The sequence below is a fragment of the Oryza glaberrima genome, chromosome 5 (assembly GCF_000147395.1).
Source record: "Oryza glaberrima chromosome 5, OglaRS2, whole genome shotgun sequence".
Lineage (NCBI taxonomy): Eukaryota > Viridiplantae > Streptophyta > Magnoliopsida > Poales > Poaceae > Oryza > Oryza glaberrima.
The window spans coordinates 18,271,278-18,288,808 of NC_068330.1; the positions used below are offsets into that span (position 1 = coordinate 18,271,278).

Consider the following 17,531-nt stretch of genomic DNA (forward strand, 5'->3'; position numbering starts at 1 on the left):
GCTGGGCTGCTGCCGACGCCGAGAGGAGACGGCTTTGGTCCTGTGGCTGGATGGAGGGGTCAGGAGGTGGGGCCCGTGGCGTCAGTGAGAGGGGAGGGGTGGTCACGTCACGTGTGGTGCAGACTGCAGAGTGTTCTGATCTTTTGTGGTGGATGTTTTTGTGGGGTTGGGGGGTGGGGAGAGAGTGCCGGCGTGTGGATGCCGTAAGATGGGGCACCGACGGTTGCGATGTCGAAGGTTGGAGTAAGGAATCGTGGAGTTTGGCTTTGCACCGGTGTGTGAACCGTGTGGCCTTCCGATTCGGTACGAGAGATACAGGCATACAGCGACGCAGGCAGGGCAGGGGCAGCAGGGAGGTCGGCAAGACAGGCGACGACAGGAAAAGAATCAAACGGCGCACCGAGACAGCGCAGTGATTTTCTTTGAGCAAGAAGAGCCAACCCCTTTCCATTTCCATTTCGGTCAGGGCTGGCTATATATTTTAGAGGTTACTACACGAACTTCGTAATATAGATTGTCAAGATTAAATATATTTATTTATAATATATATTTTTATAAAATCATATATCATTAAAAATAATACGAATAAACACTATAAACATAATTTTAGATATAATTTAATTAGCGAGAAGATAAAAAATCCTAGTCCAAATTTTAGATTAAACAGATGTAAATAAGAAGATCACAAGACCGCACTTTAAGCACTAGCCATAATGAAATAAGGTGTGGGTGTGTGGCCGTGTGAAAGTCAAACCTTAGGATAGGCAACGACATCCTATTGACTAGGTTGGTTGGTGATGGGCCCCGAACCGGCTTGGGCCCTAGCCAGTCACACAAACGATTTAGGTCCCTAAGACAATCCTGATTACGGCGTGTTTGATCATGGAGAATTGTTAAGCGAGAATATGAGTTTGAGAAGTGGGAATTGGAAACTATTAAGTCTATTGTTTGGTTTATGAACGCGAAAGTTTTATGAAGGACTAGCAAAAGTAGTTTAAATGAAAACCCCCACATTCACATTCTCAATACTTGTATAGGGACGGGTAATTGGGGGAATTCCCCTTCTAACTATGACGAGATAATTCTGAGTCATACATCATCACTAAAAATTCAATTATCATCCATACCCCCATAATTTCTCATACTCCCTCCATCTACTTTTGATAGGTATGTTTTCAAATCTGAAAAATTTACTTTTGATAGGCATATTTCAATCCAACCATCTATCATCTTAATGACTTTCTTGGATTTAATGCGTGACTCTCTATTCTTCCACACAGGATTGGCTACATGGGCATCGAGAAATGAAAATATTAATGAATCGCTTATTTATGAGGAATAACTAGTAGCATGTTTAAATGAATGATAAGTAAAATTATTTATCCTTGGTCATTGTGCCAAGATGAAATATGACTATCCTCCATTCCAAATTGATCTACATATAGTTTTTTTTAGGTTATTCCTAAATGATCTACATATTTGTGTTCATTTATTAGAGTCTATTCGTTATTTGTGCATTGGAGTAAATGGACATTGATGCATGCATCCATGTACACAAGTATTTATAACCCACATGCACTATCTTGATTTGCTATTGGCTAAGAAATATTGGGGATGGTGCATGCATTGAGTTTATTGCTAAAGTAAATATAGTATGAGAGAGTTATTAGCTTTTCTTGGTATTAGTATACCTATGAAATATGTAGATCAATTTGGAATGGAGGGAGTATATACTACTTCCTCCGTCCTATAATATAAGAAGTTTTAGAGTTGGACACGATTATTAAGAAAGTAGGTAGAAGTTTATAGTGAATGGTTGTGATTGGATAAGTAGTGGGGATAGGTGGAAAAAATGAATAGTGGAGGGTTGTGATTGGTTAGGAAGAGAATCTTGTTGGATAAATTGTTATATTTTAGGATAAATTCTAAGGACTAAAAGTTGTTATATTGACGGAGGTAGTACCAAATAAGGGACTGTGAGTAAAAATAAAACTCCCATGACTAATCCATCCACTAACTTCCTCCTTTAAACTTCCAATCCCCTCTTGAGTAATGAGCTCGTTGATAATAATTTAATAAGTTCAAGGTCCCGTTGATTATACTCCCTACAACTTCGCATGGGTTTTCTTTTTAGTTTTGACTAATAGTTGGCATAGAATTTTGGGAAACGTCGTATCAAATCAGAAAATTAAACTCAAGTTAAATTATGTCTGGAACTTATCAAAACCTGGAAATTTCAGATTTTAACTAGTTGAAGCGGATGTTCCATATTCCAATTTTGAAGTTAGGAATTTGAATGATCTGTCTAGCAATATCTTAAACATGTAAAGTGGGAATAAATTGGAAATTCTCTCCTTTATTTTTTTTCTACTTTTGACTGGTTCATGTACAGACCGAAGTTAGTTCAAACACTTGAAAAAAACATATTCTTATTAATCCGATTTCTGAACATTGTACAATTTGCAAACAGCTATGTTTGCGTGCTCATGGCACGAAGAATTCTTTTGCGATCACAACAAAGAAATGTAAAAGAAAAAAAGAAAAAAAAAGTATCGTCATATGAAAACATCATCTTCAACCTTCGGATTGTACTACCATCGCTTCCACCCCAAAAATTTCTGCTGCCATTGATGAATCCAGTGTTCAGCAGATTGGCAGTGGCGCGCCGTTCCACTCCTTGAGGCACTCGAGCAGCGGGTCGATGTGCTTGCCCTGGTTGATCGCGACGAGCACCTTGTTGAGCTCCTCGCCGGGCGACCGCGTCTTCTCGCCGGTGAGGTAGGCGGTGCCGAGCTCCTCGCGCACGAACCGGTAGAGCGGGTACGAGCGGCACTCGGCGATCCTGTTGGGCGCCGCCGCCGTGCCGCTCTCCACGGCGGCGCGCGCGGCCTCGACGGCCCGGGGCAGCGCCGCGCGGAGCTCCTCCTCGAACTGCGCGACCTTGGCGAGCACGGAGGTCTCCGCGTCGAACTCGGCGGCGCCGTTGGCGAGCGCGCGCTCGACGAGCACGCTGCGGAGCTTCTTCATCAGCGGGTAGTTGGCGCTGCACGGGTCGTCGGCGTACGCGAACACGGCCTCCCGGTCGATCTCGCTGAGCAGGTCCTTCTCGCAGAAGCGGGCGACGTGGAGGCCGCCGGTGGAGTTGGTGCTCAGCGTCTTCTTGGCGACCGTCATGACGCAGGTCTTGACGGCGCCCTTGACGTTCTCCTCGATGTGGCGCAGGTCGATCGCCTGGCAGAGCGCGACGAGGAAGGTGGAGGACATGAGCTTGAGGATGTCGATGGCCTCGGCCGTCTTCCTGGAGGAGATGAGGCCGAGCGAGTTCACGTCCTGGTTGTGCTGCTCGGCGCTCTGGACGTGGTTGGTCACCGGGTTGCCCAAGAACTGCAGCTCGGAGCAGTAGGACGCCATGGCGATCTCGGCGCCCTTGAAGCCGTAGTCCAAGCTCGGGTTGCGGCCGCCGGAGAGGTTGGAGGGCAGGCCATTGTTGTAGAAGTCGTTCACCAGCTCGGAGAACTGCGCGAACATGAGCTTCCCGATGGCGGCGATGGCGAGGCGGGTGTTGTCCATGGACACGCCGATGGGGGTGCCCTGGAAGTTGCCGCCGTGCAGCGCCTTGCCGCGGGAGACGTCGATGAGCGGGTTGTCGTTGACGGAGTTGATCTCGCGCTCGATCGACTTGGTGGCGGCGCGGATGACCTCAATCTGGGGGCCGAGCCACTGCGGCGACGTCCGGAGCGCGTACCTGTCCTGCTTCGGCTTCATCAGCGGGTCGAGCTCGCCGAGCCTCTTCGCCTCCTTCATGTACGAGCTGCCTTCCAGGATGTGCTCCATGATGGCGGCCGCCTCGATCTGCCCCGGGTGGTGCTTCAGCTTGTGGGTGAGGTGGTCGGTGTACTCCGGCTTGCCGTTCATCACCTCGCAGAACACGGCGGAGAGGACCTCGGCGAGGATGGCGAGGACGTTGGCCTCGAACAGCACGGTGGAGGCGAGGCCGGAGCCGACGGCCGTCCCGTTCACCATGGCGAGGCCTTCCTTGGGCTGCAGCTCGAAGAAGCCGCCCTGGATGCCGGCGATCTTGAACGCCTCGGCGGCGTTCACCTTCCTGCCGTCGGGCGCCACCGCGACGGAGTTCTCCCTGCCGGTGACGAGCCCGGCGATGTAGGAGAGCGGGACGAGGTCGCCCGACGCGGTGATCGTGCCCCGGAGCGGCAGGCACGGCGTGACGTTGGCGTTGAGCAGCTTGGCGACCGCCTCGAGGATCTCGAACCGGATGCCGGAGTAGCCCTGCAGCAGGGTGTTGATCCGGACGAGCATCGCCGCGCGCGTGGCCCCCGCGGGGAGGACGTGGCCGTCGGCGCCGGTGCCGAAGGCGCCGGCGTTGAGGAACCTGATGAGCTCCCGCTGCAGCGCGCCGCCCTCCTTGGTCCGCCGGTGCGACGTGGCGCCGAACCCAGTGGTGACGCCGTAGCTGTCGGTGCCGTTCGCCATGCTGTTCATCACCCAGTCGCTGCTGGCCTTGACGCGCTCCCGCGCCGACTCGTCGAGCTCCACCACGGCGGCCTCGCCGCCGGCGCCGGCAGCAACCGCCGCCACCTGCGCGATCCTCAGGCTGGCGCCCTCGATCCTCACCACCGGCTGCCGGTACTCCGCCACCATCCTCTTCACCTCGTCGAGGTGGCTCCCGGACATCTCCTCCGCCGCCTTCCCCCAGTTGAGCGGGTCGGCGCGGGGCACCTCCATGCAGAGACCACCATCGGCGGCCGCGGCGACGTAGCCATTCTCGCACTCCATTGCAGTATCAGAATGTGAGCAGAGCGAGTGATCAATGGAAGCTTTGGCTTCTTGGTTAGCTGCTGCTGTGAAGAAGAAGAAGAAGAGCTGGGTAGTGTGGCACTCTGGATTGTGTGCTGCTCTTCTTGGAGGAAAATGGCGGGGGAGGCCGGGTTTATATAGGTGAAAGGTTGGGTAACTCGGTGGTGGTGGTTGGTGCGAGAGTGTGTGTGTGCGCGCATCGCGTCTCGCGAGGAGTAGGCAGTAGCGGAGTAGGTGCGTGACGATTTGTGAGGGCCAATTGGCAAGCGCGCGTGGAAATTTCGTATCGTGGTCGCCGTTGTCGCGGGCTTGCGGCCGCAAGGCGCGAGCACCGGTCGCGGGAGCTGTGGTTGGTGCGGTGCGCGGCACAGGGTGGGGTTGGTGAAATGGTGATCACCACCACCGGGCTCACGACCGCGCGACGCATTCCTCGGCTGACCAGTGACCAGCTCGTCATTCTTTTTTTTTTTTCTGTAGCTGCAACAAGTACTAAAAATTTGGGAAACTATTCTATTCTGATCCTTTGAGGGGATGTTTCCTTGTTATTTGCATGGCACTTAAATGATTATGAAAATATTTGAAAAAAAATTAAGAAGATGTATTAACATGTGATATATCACTCTACAAACATGCGAGTTCAAATTAAACTTATACATCTCACAACGAAAAAAATTAACTACAGCTAGTTAACGTAAATTTAGAGTCAAATTTGTTTTTTTTCCGTTACTAGATGTGGAAGTTCAATTATTTGAACTTGTATTTGTGGAGTGATATATCACATGTTAATGCATCTTTACAATTGTTTTTAATTTTTTTCATAACTATTTGAATGGCATGCAAACAACGAGCGAACGTCCCCTCGAGGGATTAAAATCTACTCCCGTAAAAATTTCTCGTGGACCGGAAAAGAACAAGTTTGAAGCATACTGACAATCTGTTCTGAAGAACGGACTAAAGAAAATTGGGGTCGAGTTAATAATAGAATCGAGATTTCTTGCATGTGGAAAGTGATGGGTTCAATTGGCATTGTTTATGCGATGGCTGCTAGATATCTTATCGTTGCATGCATTTTTCTAAGCGAGACTGATTCCAACTTGCCGGATGTCTGGTAGGAAGTAACCTTTCCTTTACAAGGGGGGTGGTTACAGGTTCTTGGAACGGTCGACTGATGATAAGCAACGAAAGGGTGGCCTGCCTAACCTTCTCGCTTTCTCTCTCAGGATTCAGGGAGTAGCTGGTCAGAGCTGCGGTAGTTGGGACAACTTTTTTTTCAATTTGCAGGTATTCGTAGTTTGAAACGTGGTGGTTCAGATTGAAATTCGCTGAATTTTTCAACGGGGCCTCAAACAGTGGAATACTATTGGGCTGACGGGAGACTACCGGTCAATATGCAATCGAAACAGTTGCCGCTTAATTTCTGTTTTGGTGGAATAATTAAGGGATTAGTGTAGTCAGCCTGCCACCAACTGCGTTCTCCATACTCTATAGCCGCCATTGGCACGTTGGCAGTACGGTGGCTAGTATAGTAGCTCAGCTGGCTCCACCACTGGGCTCCTTTGGCATTGTCCCATTGCAGCATCACATGGTATCGTCATTTCACATTCGGCCATGTGGATTTCATGGAATGTATGAACAGGAGTTTGGTCAAGTCCTTGGTCTCCCCTGACTTGATTTGAGTCTTCTGCAGTCAGCCTGGGGCGTTCCTATGTCTGGTCATCAGCAATATTAGGGTGTGTTTAGTTCACGTCAAAATTAGAAGTTTCATTGATATTGAAACAATGTGATGGAAAAGTTGGAAGTTCGTGTACGTAGGAAAGTTTTGATGTGATGAAAAAGTTAGAAGTTTGAAGAAAAATTTTGGAACTAAACTCGGCGTTACACTGGGAGATGGATTTCCATTTCTTGGGCAAACATTCCCTATTTGTTGTATGCCATTCAAATAATTATAAAATAATATATATTAATATAAATATATTATTTCATAAACATAAAAAGCTAAATTCAATTTTTTTTCATGTTAAAAAAGATCAAATTAAACTAAAAATGATTAACATACCTTCACAATTATATTTGTTATTGTTATTACAACTTTACAAGTTTCATATGAACTTGCATGTTTTTGAGTGATATATTTCATATTAATATTCTATTTTTTTTATTTTGAATGACTATTTAGGTGATATGTAAGAAATGAGGAGATATTTTTTGCTGTACACTGAAATCACCATTTGCACATATCAATTGCCTGAAAGCTAAAATGGCTCTTGTTTCTTTCATCGCCGCATAATCACCATTCCATTTGCATCAACATTCCACAATGCTAAGCTTCATCACATCTGTGAAACTTTACCGATGCGGAATGAATTTTGTATGTCACCGTTAAGTATTCATGTCTCCTTTTCCTATCAAAATTTGAATTTCTCCTGTCCTTTTCTTCGCTCAGTTATTGCATACGAGCTGAACCTACATCCATCGTGTCGAAATTATGCTCCACAAAAACGAGCGAACAAACTATACAGCTAGCCAAAGTGAAAGCTTTACCATGGACCACATCAAGAGGTCTCTGTGAGGCCATGGGAAGAACAAGTCGATGCTTTTGGCTACATGAGGCCATGAGAAGATCTTGCACATATCGTTAAATGCCAACATGACCGTAGATGTGTATACGAGTATAAACATGAAGGTGACAAAAACCGGTACACACCACGGGCATTAATTTATGCTCGTAAGGCCCATGCGAGTAAGAGTGAATGTTCAGTTCATGAAGCTCAGCTGTTAAGCCCTATGAGAGCAGCAGCTAGCATATCATAAGAATATTATACGTCTGTCTAAGTTGTCATGTACGACATCTTGTGTCTTGTATTTTGCCCCGTTGAACTCCTCTCCTCTTGACATTATTCGTGAGTTGTAACTCGTGAGCTGTGATCTGCCCGGGCTTCGTGGAAGCCTGGCACCACCGCACTGGAATAAGTTCAGTTTATGTTTCTCATTCTGACGTCGAGTTCAAAACATATCCTTGAACCGTAATATCAGATATAACGCATTTCTCAACTTGCAATACCGAATACCAAGAAGTCAGGATATTATGGCACTCGATTTCGACTGACGTGACAAGTTGATTACAGTCAACCCAAGTACCCAACTAAGTTAGCGTAGAACCCACCTGGGCCCAACATGTTAGAGCCTCTTACCTTCTTCTCCATTTCTTCACCGTCCCTCTAGGGCAGCAGACAATGAGGAGAAGGGCAGCAGCTGGTGGGAAGGCTCAGGGACATCAACGGCCGAGAAGGAAAGGACATAGAGGAGGAGGTGGGGGAAGGGGATGAAAATAGAGGACATGGGTGGTTAGAGCATCTCAAATCTCACTATCCAAATATCTATTTGGTCAGCTTGTCAAATCAAATGGATAGTCCAATTTGCATTTCACTTCAACAACCTATCCATTACACTATCCAATCTAACTATGGGTCCCACATGTTAGCCTCTATACTATTTCATCCCTTCTTCACCCAATCCTCACTCTTTCTCTCTCCCCTTGTCCCTTCTCTCCTCTTCTCTATCGCTTGGGCGAATCCGTGTGGGCCCGACAGCGGTGGAGGCTGCGAGGGGGGCAAGACGGATGGATACGAACGACAGATGGTGATGGCGACCGCGGATCGATCCATGCACGTGAGGTGACGACGAACGATGGATCCATGCGCTGATGCATGCAAGGCGATGACAAATCCGTATGCATGAGGCAAGGGCGGACCCACTCCTCACCGGCCTCATCCTCCTTGGCAGTTGTGTGCCATCGATCCTCCCTCCCTCGCTACCACGCCCTCCCTCCCTCATAGTTGCGCCCCCTCAACTCTGCTCGCAATGTCGTTGACTGAGGCAGCCGCTGTTGCTGTAATTGCGAGGATGTCGTCGGCAGAAGCTTGACCGCCTCATCTCCCATCTTGCTGGCGGAGGCGGTTGACCCGACGATGACGAAGCCGAGGCATTCCTTCTTTCTGGCGGTGGCGGAGGATGCAAGCGAGCGATGGCGGACAATGGCGAGGCTATGGCGATGATGAAGCCGAGGCGCGCCTTTTTCCTCGTGGTGACGGCGGGCACGGGTGAATGGATGAATGGCGCGGTGGGCACATGCGAATGGAGGGAGGGCACAGGCAGGAGGATGGTATGGATGGTGGGAAGAGAGGGGAAAGAGATTGTGGGGCTCATGAATGGCTAGTAGCTAAGGCTAGTCAACGACTGGCCAAATTTACCCAGCTCGAGCCCATGTTTGGCAAGTGGGATGGCCATTCTATTAGAGTGCATTTGTTTTGTCCAAAGTTGCTAATTTTTGACTTGTAGAGTGGGATAGAAAGGCTGTTGGAGATGCTTTTACATGCGAGGTAACCAGTATCGAGATATAAGAATACATGAGTGCTGGGTTGAGTGATGTGAGATGTAAAAATGTAAGAGTGTAAAGATGAGAGATAAGTAAAATGAGCTAGTGAATTATAAGATAGATTAGAGAAACATATATTGTGGGGATATGTTTCTTCTGCTGTAGTTGTCACTTATATGTCTTTATTATTTGTCAGAAAAAAGCCAGTTTTTCCTATGCTGTTCTGATCAGTGGCAGATCTAGGAAGTAATAATAGGAGGGTCCGAAGAAACTAGACAAAACTACATCCCCTTACCATCTACGTATAGCAAAAAAATTTAGTGGGGGTCCCATAGTCGTCACCCGATAGTGGAGACTCGAGACCCCGCCACCACCACGCTAGATCCGCCCCCGATTCTGATTCCCTTTTCGGCCGATGTTGTTTTTCTCTTTGCTGATTTCCCCACTATTAAAAAACCACCTAAAGACTACTTCTATTCTATTGATTTTTAACACATATTTAATATTTTTTATTCAAAAATATTATATGAATTATCAAAAATTAACGGCATCGTCTATTTAAAAAACAGTACTACTGACTTAACAACTGAAGTCACCCCCTCGACTTCGATGAGAAACACCGAGGAACACTAGGTCGGCGAAATAGACCTGGAACACATGAAGAAGATCAATGTAACTATGTAAGCGTGCAACAGCCTGCACTGCAAGGTGTTACAGCTAGGGAGCAAGGCGCCGTCCTGCAGCAGTCTCTTCCACGCAACCAAACTCGGTCACACCGGCGGCGGGCAGCTTGTGGTTCCCTGTTCCCATCACGCCATCAACCCATCACGGGAGATGGCCGGCCCAATCGACCTTCCTGTCACTGCTCCTACGCTCGCCTGGCCCATGCATGGCCCGAATGAGGAAAACTCTTTTAAGGGTGTGTTCGCACCTCCTGATTACATACTTACATAAAAGAGGGTTACATAAAAAATAACTTTTTTAATTATATAGGTGATCATCATCCATTTATTACATGTCAACAAAGTTATTATGATTTTTTTTTAAAAAAAATTGACAAAAATATATTAATGTGTAATGTCACTATATAAATATATATAAATATGAACGTCTAAATTCAACTTCTATCAAATTGTAACAAAGGTATATTTATTTATTTTTTATTTTTTATAACTTGTAAACTAAAAATTTGATTTTGCATGTTTATAGAGTGATACGTCTACGTTCACCCGAGTGATTTCGAATCCTTCCCCACAAATAAGCGGTTTCCGCTAACGATTTTGCTATATATTTGTCATCAAATTTCTCCCCCTAATATTTGTCAGATGTAATTACAGTATAATCGTAGTGTAATTACACTATAACTTGCATGTAATTACACTGTAACTATAATATAACTTGTATGTAACTTTCAAGAATCTCTCGGTAACATGTTATTTCAGTAAAATAGAGGTCGTGGGAACAAATCCTTTCACATATGTGTGTGCTGTGATTTTTTTTCTTCCTCACCAGAACAAATCTCGTAATAGATCTAACAATTCAAAATTACGTGAAACTTACATACAAGTTACACTGTAGTTACATGCACAAGTTACAGTGTAATTACACTATGATTGTACTATAATTACATCTGTCAAATTTTTAGTAGAAAATTTATCTACAAATATATAGGTGGTCCCTTCAGCTAATTTGTGTCCCGCGCGGCCCGTCTGTCTCGCTGTATTATGCACACGGCCGCGGAACACTAGGCTCCTCCTCTCCGCAACGGTCCGGGTAAACACCAAGTTGTGATCGATCGGGAAACCGGATGTTTCGCTCGGCGCCTCGGCTGTGGCCTGTGGCCTCCTCCTCCCGCGCTGTGACGCAGTACGCACCGGACGCCAAGTCGCCGACGCCTTCTTAACGTTTTCTTTTGTTGTTGTTGTTGTCAAGTACTGGTACGCATGCACGGGCCGCCTGCCGATGGTTCAACGGCTACATAACTTGTTATGGCTAACTGGGTACCATGTATGCGGGCGCCCCTAATGAGCGACTGGTCGCGCGGCCAGTCCGCTCTACTCCTGCTGCTACTGCTCTTCTAGTAGTACTACTGCTACTACTCCTACTCATACTGCTCCTACTACTACTGCCGCTCTGGTAGTACTTACTACTCCCACAACAATACTACTACGTGTATATATACTCTGTATACACAGTATAAACTTTGTATTTATATATTTACGTATATATAATTTTTATGTGTACCAAAAAATTGACGTATAAAAAATATACATGTATACAAACTTTGCATATGTGTATACAAACTTTGAATATGCGTATACAAACTTTACATACACGTATACAAACTTTCCATATGCGTATACAAACTTTGTATAGATATATATATTAAAAATCAAGAGAAAAAACACGAATACAAACTTTGTATATGTACAAATACAAAATTTGGTATATATACAAATATAAACTTTGCATAAATACATCTTAATAAAACCGGAAAAAGAAAGAGAAAAAAAGGGCAAAACCAAAACAGAAAGGAACGGAAAAAAAGGGGAAGAGAAACCGAAAAACCAAAACAGAAAGAGAAAAAAAAACAGAAAAAGAAAAAAAAACTCTCGCGCGGGCACCGTGAGCCACCCCTCCGCGCACGACACGTGTCCAGTCGCGCGGGGGAAAGCGCGCGCGACTGATCGCCAATTAGCTCTTTCGCATGTATGCGGCCCGTGCTACGTACCCTGGAGCTCCAGTCCAGGACGAACATGGCCTATTATGGCTGCGTTTGGCAGTGAGAGTTCCTAGCTCCACATCTTTTTTTTTTCGCGCATGTTTTCTGAACTGCTAAACGGTAATATTTTTGTAAAAGTTTTCTATACAAAAGTTGCTTAGGAAAATCATATTGATCTTTTTTTAAAAAAAGCTAACACTTAATTAATTATGTGCTAGTAAATTGTCAGTTCTATCTACATTGGCGTATGCTTAAAGGCAGGCTGCAATCTCGTACAACGCAAACAAGATGGTACAATGCAAAACGCGTACAACTCCAGTTGATTGGTTCTTTCTGCACTCAGCCCATGGCCCCCTCTAGCTATCTCTGCACTGCATGAACTTGCTGCTTCGGTTGAAATCACGTGCCTGGTCATCAATTCTGCATTTTTGCAAATAACCAATCTTTGTATATACCACTATAGATGGTCAAATGGACTGTCTGGCATGATCCGGACTGGGCACAACCAAGGCACGACCCGACCGACAAGCTGTGCCGTGTCATATCCGCCCATGGGCTATACCTATGGCCCAATAATCGGGCCATGCTTTGCCAGTCCGAAGGCATGATAAGTCTATCACGCTCATCCTTAGAATAAGTATATTATGCATCTCTCATCTCGTTGTGACGTGTCTTATTTATAGCTGAATAAGTATATTTTGCCTCTTATTTATAGCTGAATAAGTATATTTTGCCTCCTTCGTCTCTTTGAACCAGCTACCACCAAGCTATGGCCTGCGGGAGCCAGATATGTCGGGCTGTGGTTGTGTTGATTGTTGGACCGTGTGCCAAGTCAGCATGTCATGTCGAGGAAGAGGCTCAGTCAAAGGCCCAACAACAGCCGAGCCGTGCCTGAGCCAGATCAAATCTCCATGCTGTGGGCCTTTTGGCCAACTATATACACCACGGCCTCGCCTCGCACGATCAGATAGCCTATATGGCGTGACCGCACGCCTGCAGGGAGCTCTCTCTGCAGCTAAGCTACGGATAAAACGAAACGAATGAATGAAGCGATGTGAAAGAAGAGCAAAGGCGCCAAAACGTACACATAATTGCGAGGATACTTGTTCCTGCAACAACCATCCCGTATTTATATACGTATATGCGTCAAAACGGTCGCTCAGATCTCATACTCAAAACTCATATGTACAGCGACAGCGATCTTTATGTACTCACCTGCAGGGTGATCGATCGATCGATCCATCGCTAGTATATCAACACCAAAAAATGAAACCAAAATTTTCTACACGAGTAGAAACAAAAAAACAACTTGTAAAAATGTATACTACTATACGTGTGGTTCGATCACGGACAGGCTCTGAGGATGCTGGCGAGGCCGGCGCGCTGCTCGCCGGTGAGGTTCTTGGGAAAGACGACGTCGAACTTCACCCGGAGGTCGCCGCGCGCGGCGGCAGCCTTCTCACCGCCGTCGGCGGCGGCGGCGACGGGCATGCCCTCGCCGGCGACGACCTTCTCGTAGCCGGGGGAGATGACCTCGTCGCGGAACGTGAAGCTCATCTTCTCGCCGCCGATCAGCCGGAAGGAGAAGGACCAGCCGGTGAGCGCGCTCACCAGCGGCACCTCGGCCTTGAGCACCAGGTCGTTGCCTTTCCTCTTGAACACCTTGTGCTTCCTCTCCGAGATGGTGAACACGGCGTCGCCGGGGAGGCAGCCCGGCCGCTCGTCGCCCATGCCATCGAACGTCACCTTCATCCCCTTCTTCCAACCCGGCTTCACCCTGATCGTCTTCGTCTCCTCCTTCTTGGAAACCAGCCTAATTAATGCACATATGTTTACATAAGTCAGACATATAAAGATTTGACGTTTTCAACAAAATTTGATCAAACCTTTAAAGTTTTAAAGATCAAGTTCATATGAAAATAAGTTTACAAAATCTACTGCCTTCATTCCAAAATATACGCCCAGATATATTTTGAGAAACACGCAAAAAAATGATTATATTTTGTAACTGGTGTAGTAATCCCTCCGTTAGTTTCATATTATAAGTTGTTTTGACTTTTTTCCTAATCAAAATTTTTTAAGTTTGATCAAATTTATAAAAAATATAATAGCACTTTAAAAAACATATTATCAAAATATATTATGCGTTTCATTTAATTGAACTAATTTGGTGTTATAGGTGTTGTAAATTTTTCTTATAAACTTGATTAAATTTTAAAAAGTTTGACTAGGAAAATAAGTCAAAACGGCTTAATATGAAACAACGGAGGGAGTAGTAAATACTAAGCAAATTTTGCCATCAACGACAAATGTTTATGATTAGAGGGAAATATTATATCTACCTCTGCATATACTAGACGCATATAACCAACAATCAATTGAACAATTTTGAATTGAAATCAGATTAGGATAACGATGAACTAACTCCATCTGAGAGCCACACACTCGGAAAAAAAAAAGGGAAGTACTAAAATATATCAAGCCTGGTTGCTAGTACAGTAGTTGCATGATCAGTGATCAGTGGTGTAAATACGTGAGCTTAATTATCGGTAAGCAGGCAGTCCAATCAGTGGTACAACTAGGAGAGGAGAGTCCAAGCTGAAAGGAAGTGCAGAGTCACTGTCTCCAATCCCTGCTACACCAGCAAACCTCACATGCAGGCAGAATACATAACACACCACCTAATCCTAATGCCACACAAACACAAGGACCACTTTTGATAGGTGATATCCTCCAAAAAGAGAGGCATTTCATCCCCAACAAACATGAGGCCTAAGAATTGTCTACTCAAGATAAGGGCCTAATCCCTACTAACTGCTAAGGAATTTTCTTTCTCCAATTGCATGCCTTGTTGATGGTGTTAGGTCTAGATAATCTTTTCTTGCAATAATAGGGCAGCTGCAATATAATGCTAGGTAGATGTATATGCACATACAAGGACGGGAGAGGAGGGCAGACAGCAAAGGACGCATGAGTGAAGATTTCATGTCTGCTCTAAAGGAAAAGCTAAATATTCTAGTGATAAATGCAGCCTGTACTGGTTGGCTGGAAAAAAGGAAGAAAAAAAACTCACCTGAAAGATTGCTGTACTAACGATGTTAAAACAGTTTCACTTAATGAGCTAGGAGATGGATTGTTGACAACTTACTTAATTTCCTAGAAGTACAGCACATAGTTGGCCTAATTAAAAATGCATTTGGTATCACAGTAACAGTTCTGTTTGCCTAGCCTGAAGATTTTTCTTTTTCATTTTTATGAAGGGGCGCCTAGGCTAAGGTTTCAAACGCAGTATGATCCTTCTTATTTATTTTCAAAAGTAGGCCCTCGAGTACTTAACACTAGCATTGTCAGACTCAGAATGAAAATTCCATTTCCACGCTGAAAAAAGCTTACCACTAAAACTAAATCTCCTTTCTAAATGCAGACACGCATGCATGATAATACCATGTCAGTAGTAAGACATATTACAAGCAGAAAACAATCTGTCATCTGTATATGTCAAGTAATGAATTATGGATTTCGAGTGATCAATGAAGCCGCAATGATGCTGTCGCGAATGAGTTAAAAACTGGGCGCATATGAACATTGTTTCCATGTATTTGTTGCATGCGATGCGAGACGCGCGATCGATCGATCGATCGATCGATCAGCTGCATGCCATTCCTAGCAGGTAGCAGAGGCAGGCAGGTACTAGCGACAGCTCAACTTACCCGTTCTTGGCGACGACGTCGCGGGTGTACTTCACCTCCTTCTTGCACCCGCTGCAGAGCTCCTCGAGGGTGCACTCCACCCTGCGCTCCAGCGGCGGCGCCTTGCGCACGACGCAGCTCGAGAACTCGGCGAAGGCGCGCCGCCGCCCGCCGCCTGCGGCCTCGCCGAGGCCCGTCGAGCTGTACAGCACCGGCTTCTTGAACTCCCTCGCCGGCGTGCCGCACGGCGCGGTCCTCGTCGGCGGCGGCGCCGCCGCCGAGGGCGCCTTCTTCTTCTCGGCGCCCTGCGCCCGCGGCATTGCCGACGACGGCGCACGCCCGTCGCCGCCGACTCCGCCGGTAGTGGTGGCGCCGCCGCCGCCGCCGCCGGCGGCGGCAGCAGTCCTATCTCCCTTCTCGTCGACGGCGTCGACGTTGCCCCGCGCCCCGAACGCCGCCCTGTTCTCCTGCTGGTCCAGGAGCGCCTGCAACGAAAAAGCACAACACCGCCACCGTGTCATCATCGCCATCGCCATCGCCGTCGCCGTCGCGTCGAGAACTCGAGATCGACCATGGAAAGAGAGGAGGAGGAGGAGGAATTGGCATGTCTGACCTCGTAGGCCTCGGTGATGGCCTTGAAGCGGGCCTCAGCCTCGTTCTTGGAGGAGGGCGGGTGCTTGTCGGGGTGCCATTGCCGGACCAGCGTCTTGTACGCCGCCCTGATCTGCTTCGGCGACGTGTCCCTGGAGATGTTGAGGATCCTGTAGTACAGCTCCGGCGGGTTCCCCATCGGCCCGCACAACGACGACGACGAGGTCCAGGAAACGGGAGGAGCAGAGAGAGTGAGAGAATTCAGGAGCGGGGGTTGCGATGCAACGACACACACTACATGTCAGTGCTATAATAGGCTTGTAGAGCAGAAACGGGGCGAGCTATGCGTGTGGCTCCTTTGTAGGGATAGTTCGGACCAGAGAAGCTGCAGAGAGGGGGAGAGGGGAGAGAGCGATGGGTGGGGGTTGGTTGGTGTGAAGTGGAGGTTCAGTGGCATTATATGTAGGCCAAGGCGCCACGGGGGACGCGCTACCGGGGAAAACAAAGATTTGGATTCATAAGAATTACTCCCTCCGTTTCACAATGTAAGTCATTGTGAAACGGATGAAGTAATTTTTATGTATGTCATTTGGTTCGTAAGAATGCGAGTAAAGAAAAAGTAAAGATAGTTTCCCTTTCCTACTAGATGTAGAGAGAGAACGTAGGGAATTTTTCATTCACTCAAACCGTTTGAAAAATTCCTATGGATTGATGTGTACATGCATTTCTATTTCTCCATTTGTCCTATTCCTATATGTTAAAATTTCTTTAAACCGAATAAGCCTAAAGTTGGGTTTGAAAGGGCACTTATATATATTGGTTGTCAAAACGCAGAGGGTTAAAATCCAAGACTCTAGCCATCACCTATCGGTGTTCAAATCTTAGAATTAACTTAGATGATCATCTAGAATTATTATCTACGTATTTTTGTTCTACGAAAATCGCATATAAATTTTATGGTCATTGAGTAGTCATTAGAGGTATCATATTTTCTATAATAAAATTTGATAACTTTTTGGTGCCACCTCAGGCACCATTTTTTGAGATATTTTTTTGGGATCTTAATTAAGAGACACTGAGAGGTAACTATGCTACTTCTTGGTACCTATTTGTGAACGGTAAAACTACCTCAAAATCATATCGTTTTGCGCATATGATCAGTTTGTTGATATTTTACATTGAGTGTAACAATAATGCTCTTCTCTCATTTTAAAGGTTTCTTCTTACCTATTATGGATGAATAGATCAGATCATCAAAAGTTCAAAACTGAGGGCCTCATGGTCCTACACCCACACATTCTGTCCCAGAACTCATCTAGAGCAATATCACCAATTTTGT

General features: G+C 46.3%; 2 protein-coding genes across 2 annotated transcripts; both read right to left on the minus strand.

Annotated features, from left to right (window-relative positions):
- Positions 1-2,412: 2,412 nt before the first annotated feature.
- On the minus strand, positions 2,413-4,907 carry LOC127774730 (phenylalanine ammonia-lyase-like). Its single transcript, XM_052301013.1, has one exon. It carries the CDS (start codon positions 4,792-4,794, stop codon positions 2,644-2,646), a length of 2,151 nt encoding a protein of 716 aa, XP_052156973.1. The 5' UTR covers positions 4,795-4,907; the 3' UTR covers positions 2,413-2,643.
- An 8,189-nt stretch (positions 4,908-13,096) lies between these two features.
- Positions 13,097-16,741, minus strand: LOC127772547 (uncharacterized). The gene is made up of 3 exons (XM_052298481.1): positions 16,215-16,741; positions 15,623-16,086; positions 13,097-13,725 (listed from the first exon to the last, which is right to left on the minus strand). The coding sequence occupies exons 1-3, from the start codon at positions 16,389-16,391 to the stop codon at positions 13,257-13,259; spliced, it is 1,110 nt and encodes a 369-aa protein (XP_052154441.1). The 5' UTR covers positions 16,392-16,741; the 3' UTR covers positions 13,097-13,256.
- Between the last annotated feature and the right edge of the window lie 790 nt (positions 16,742-17,531).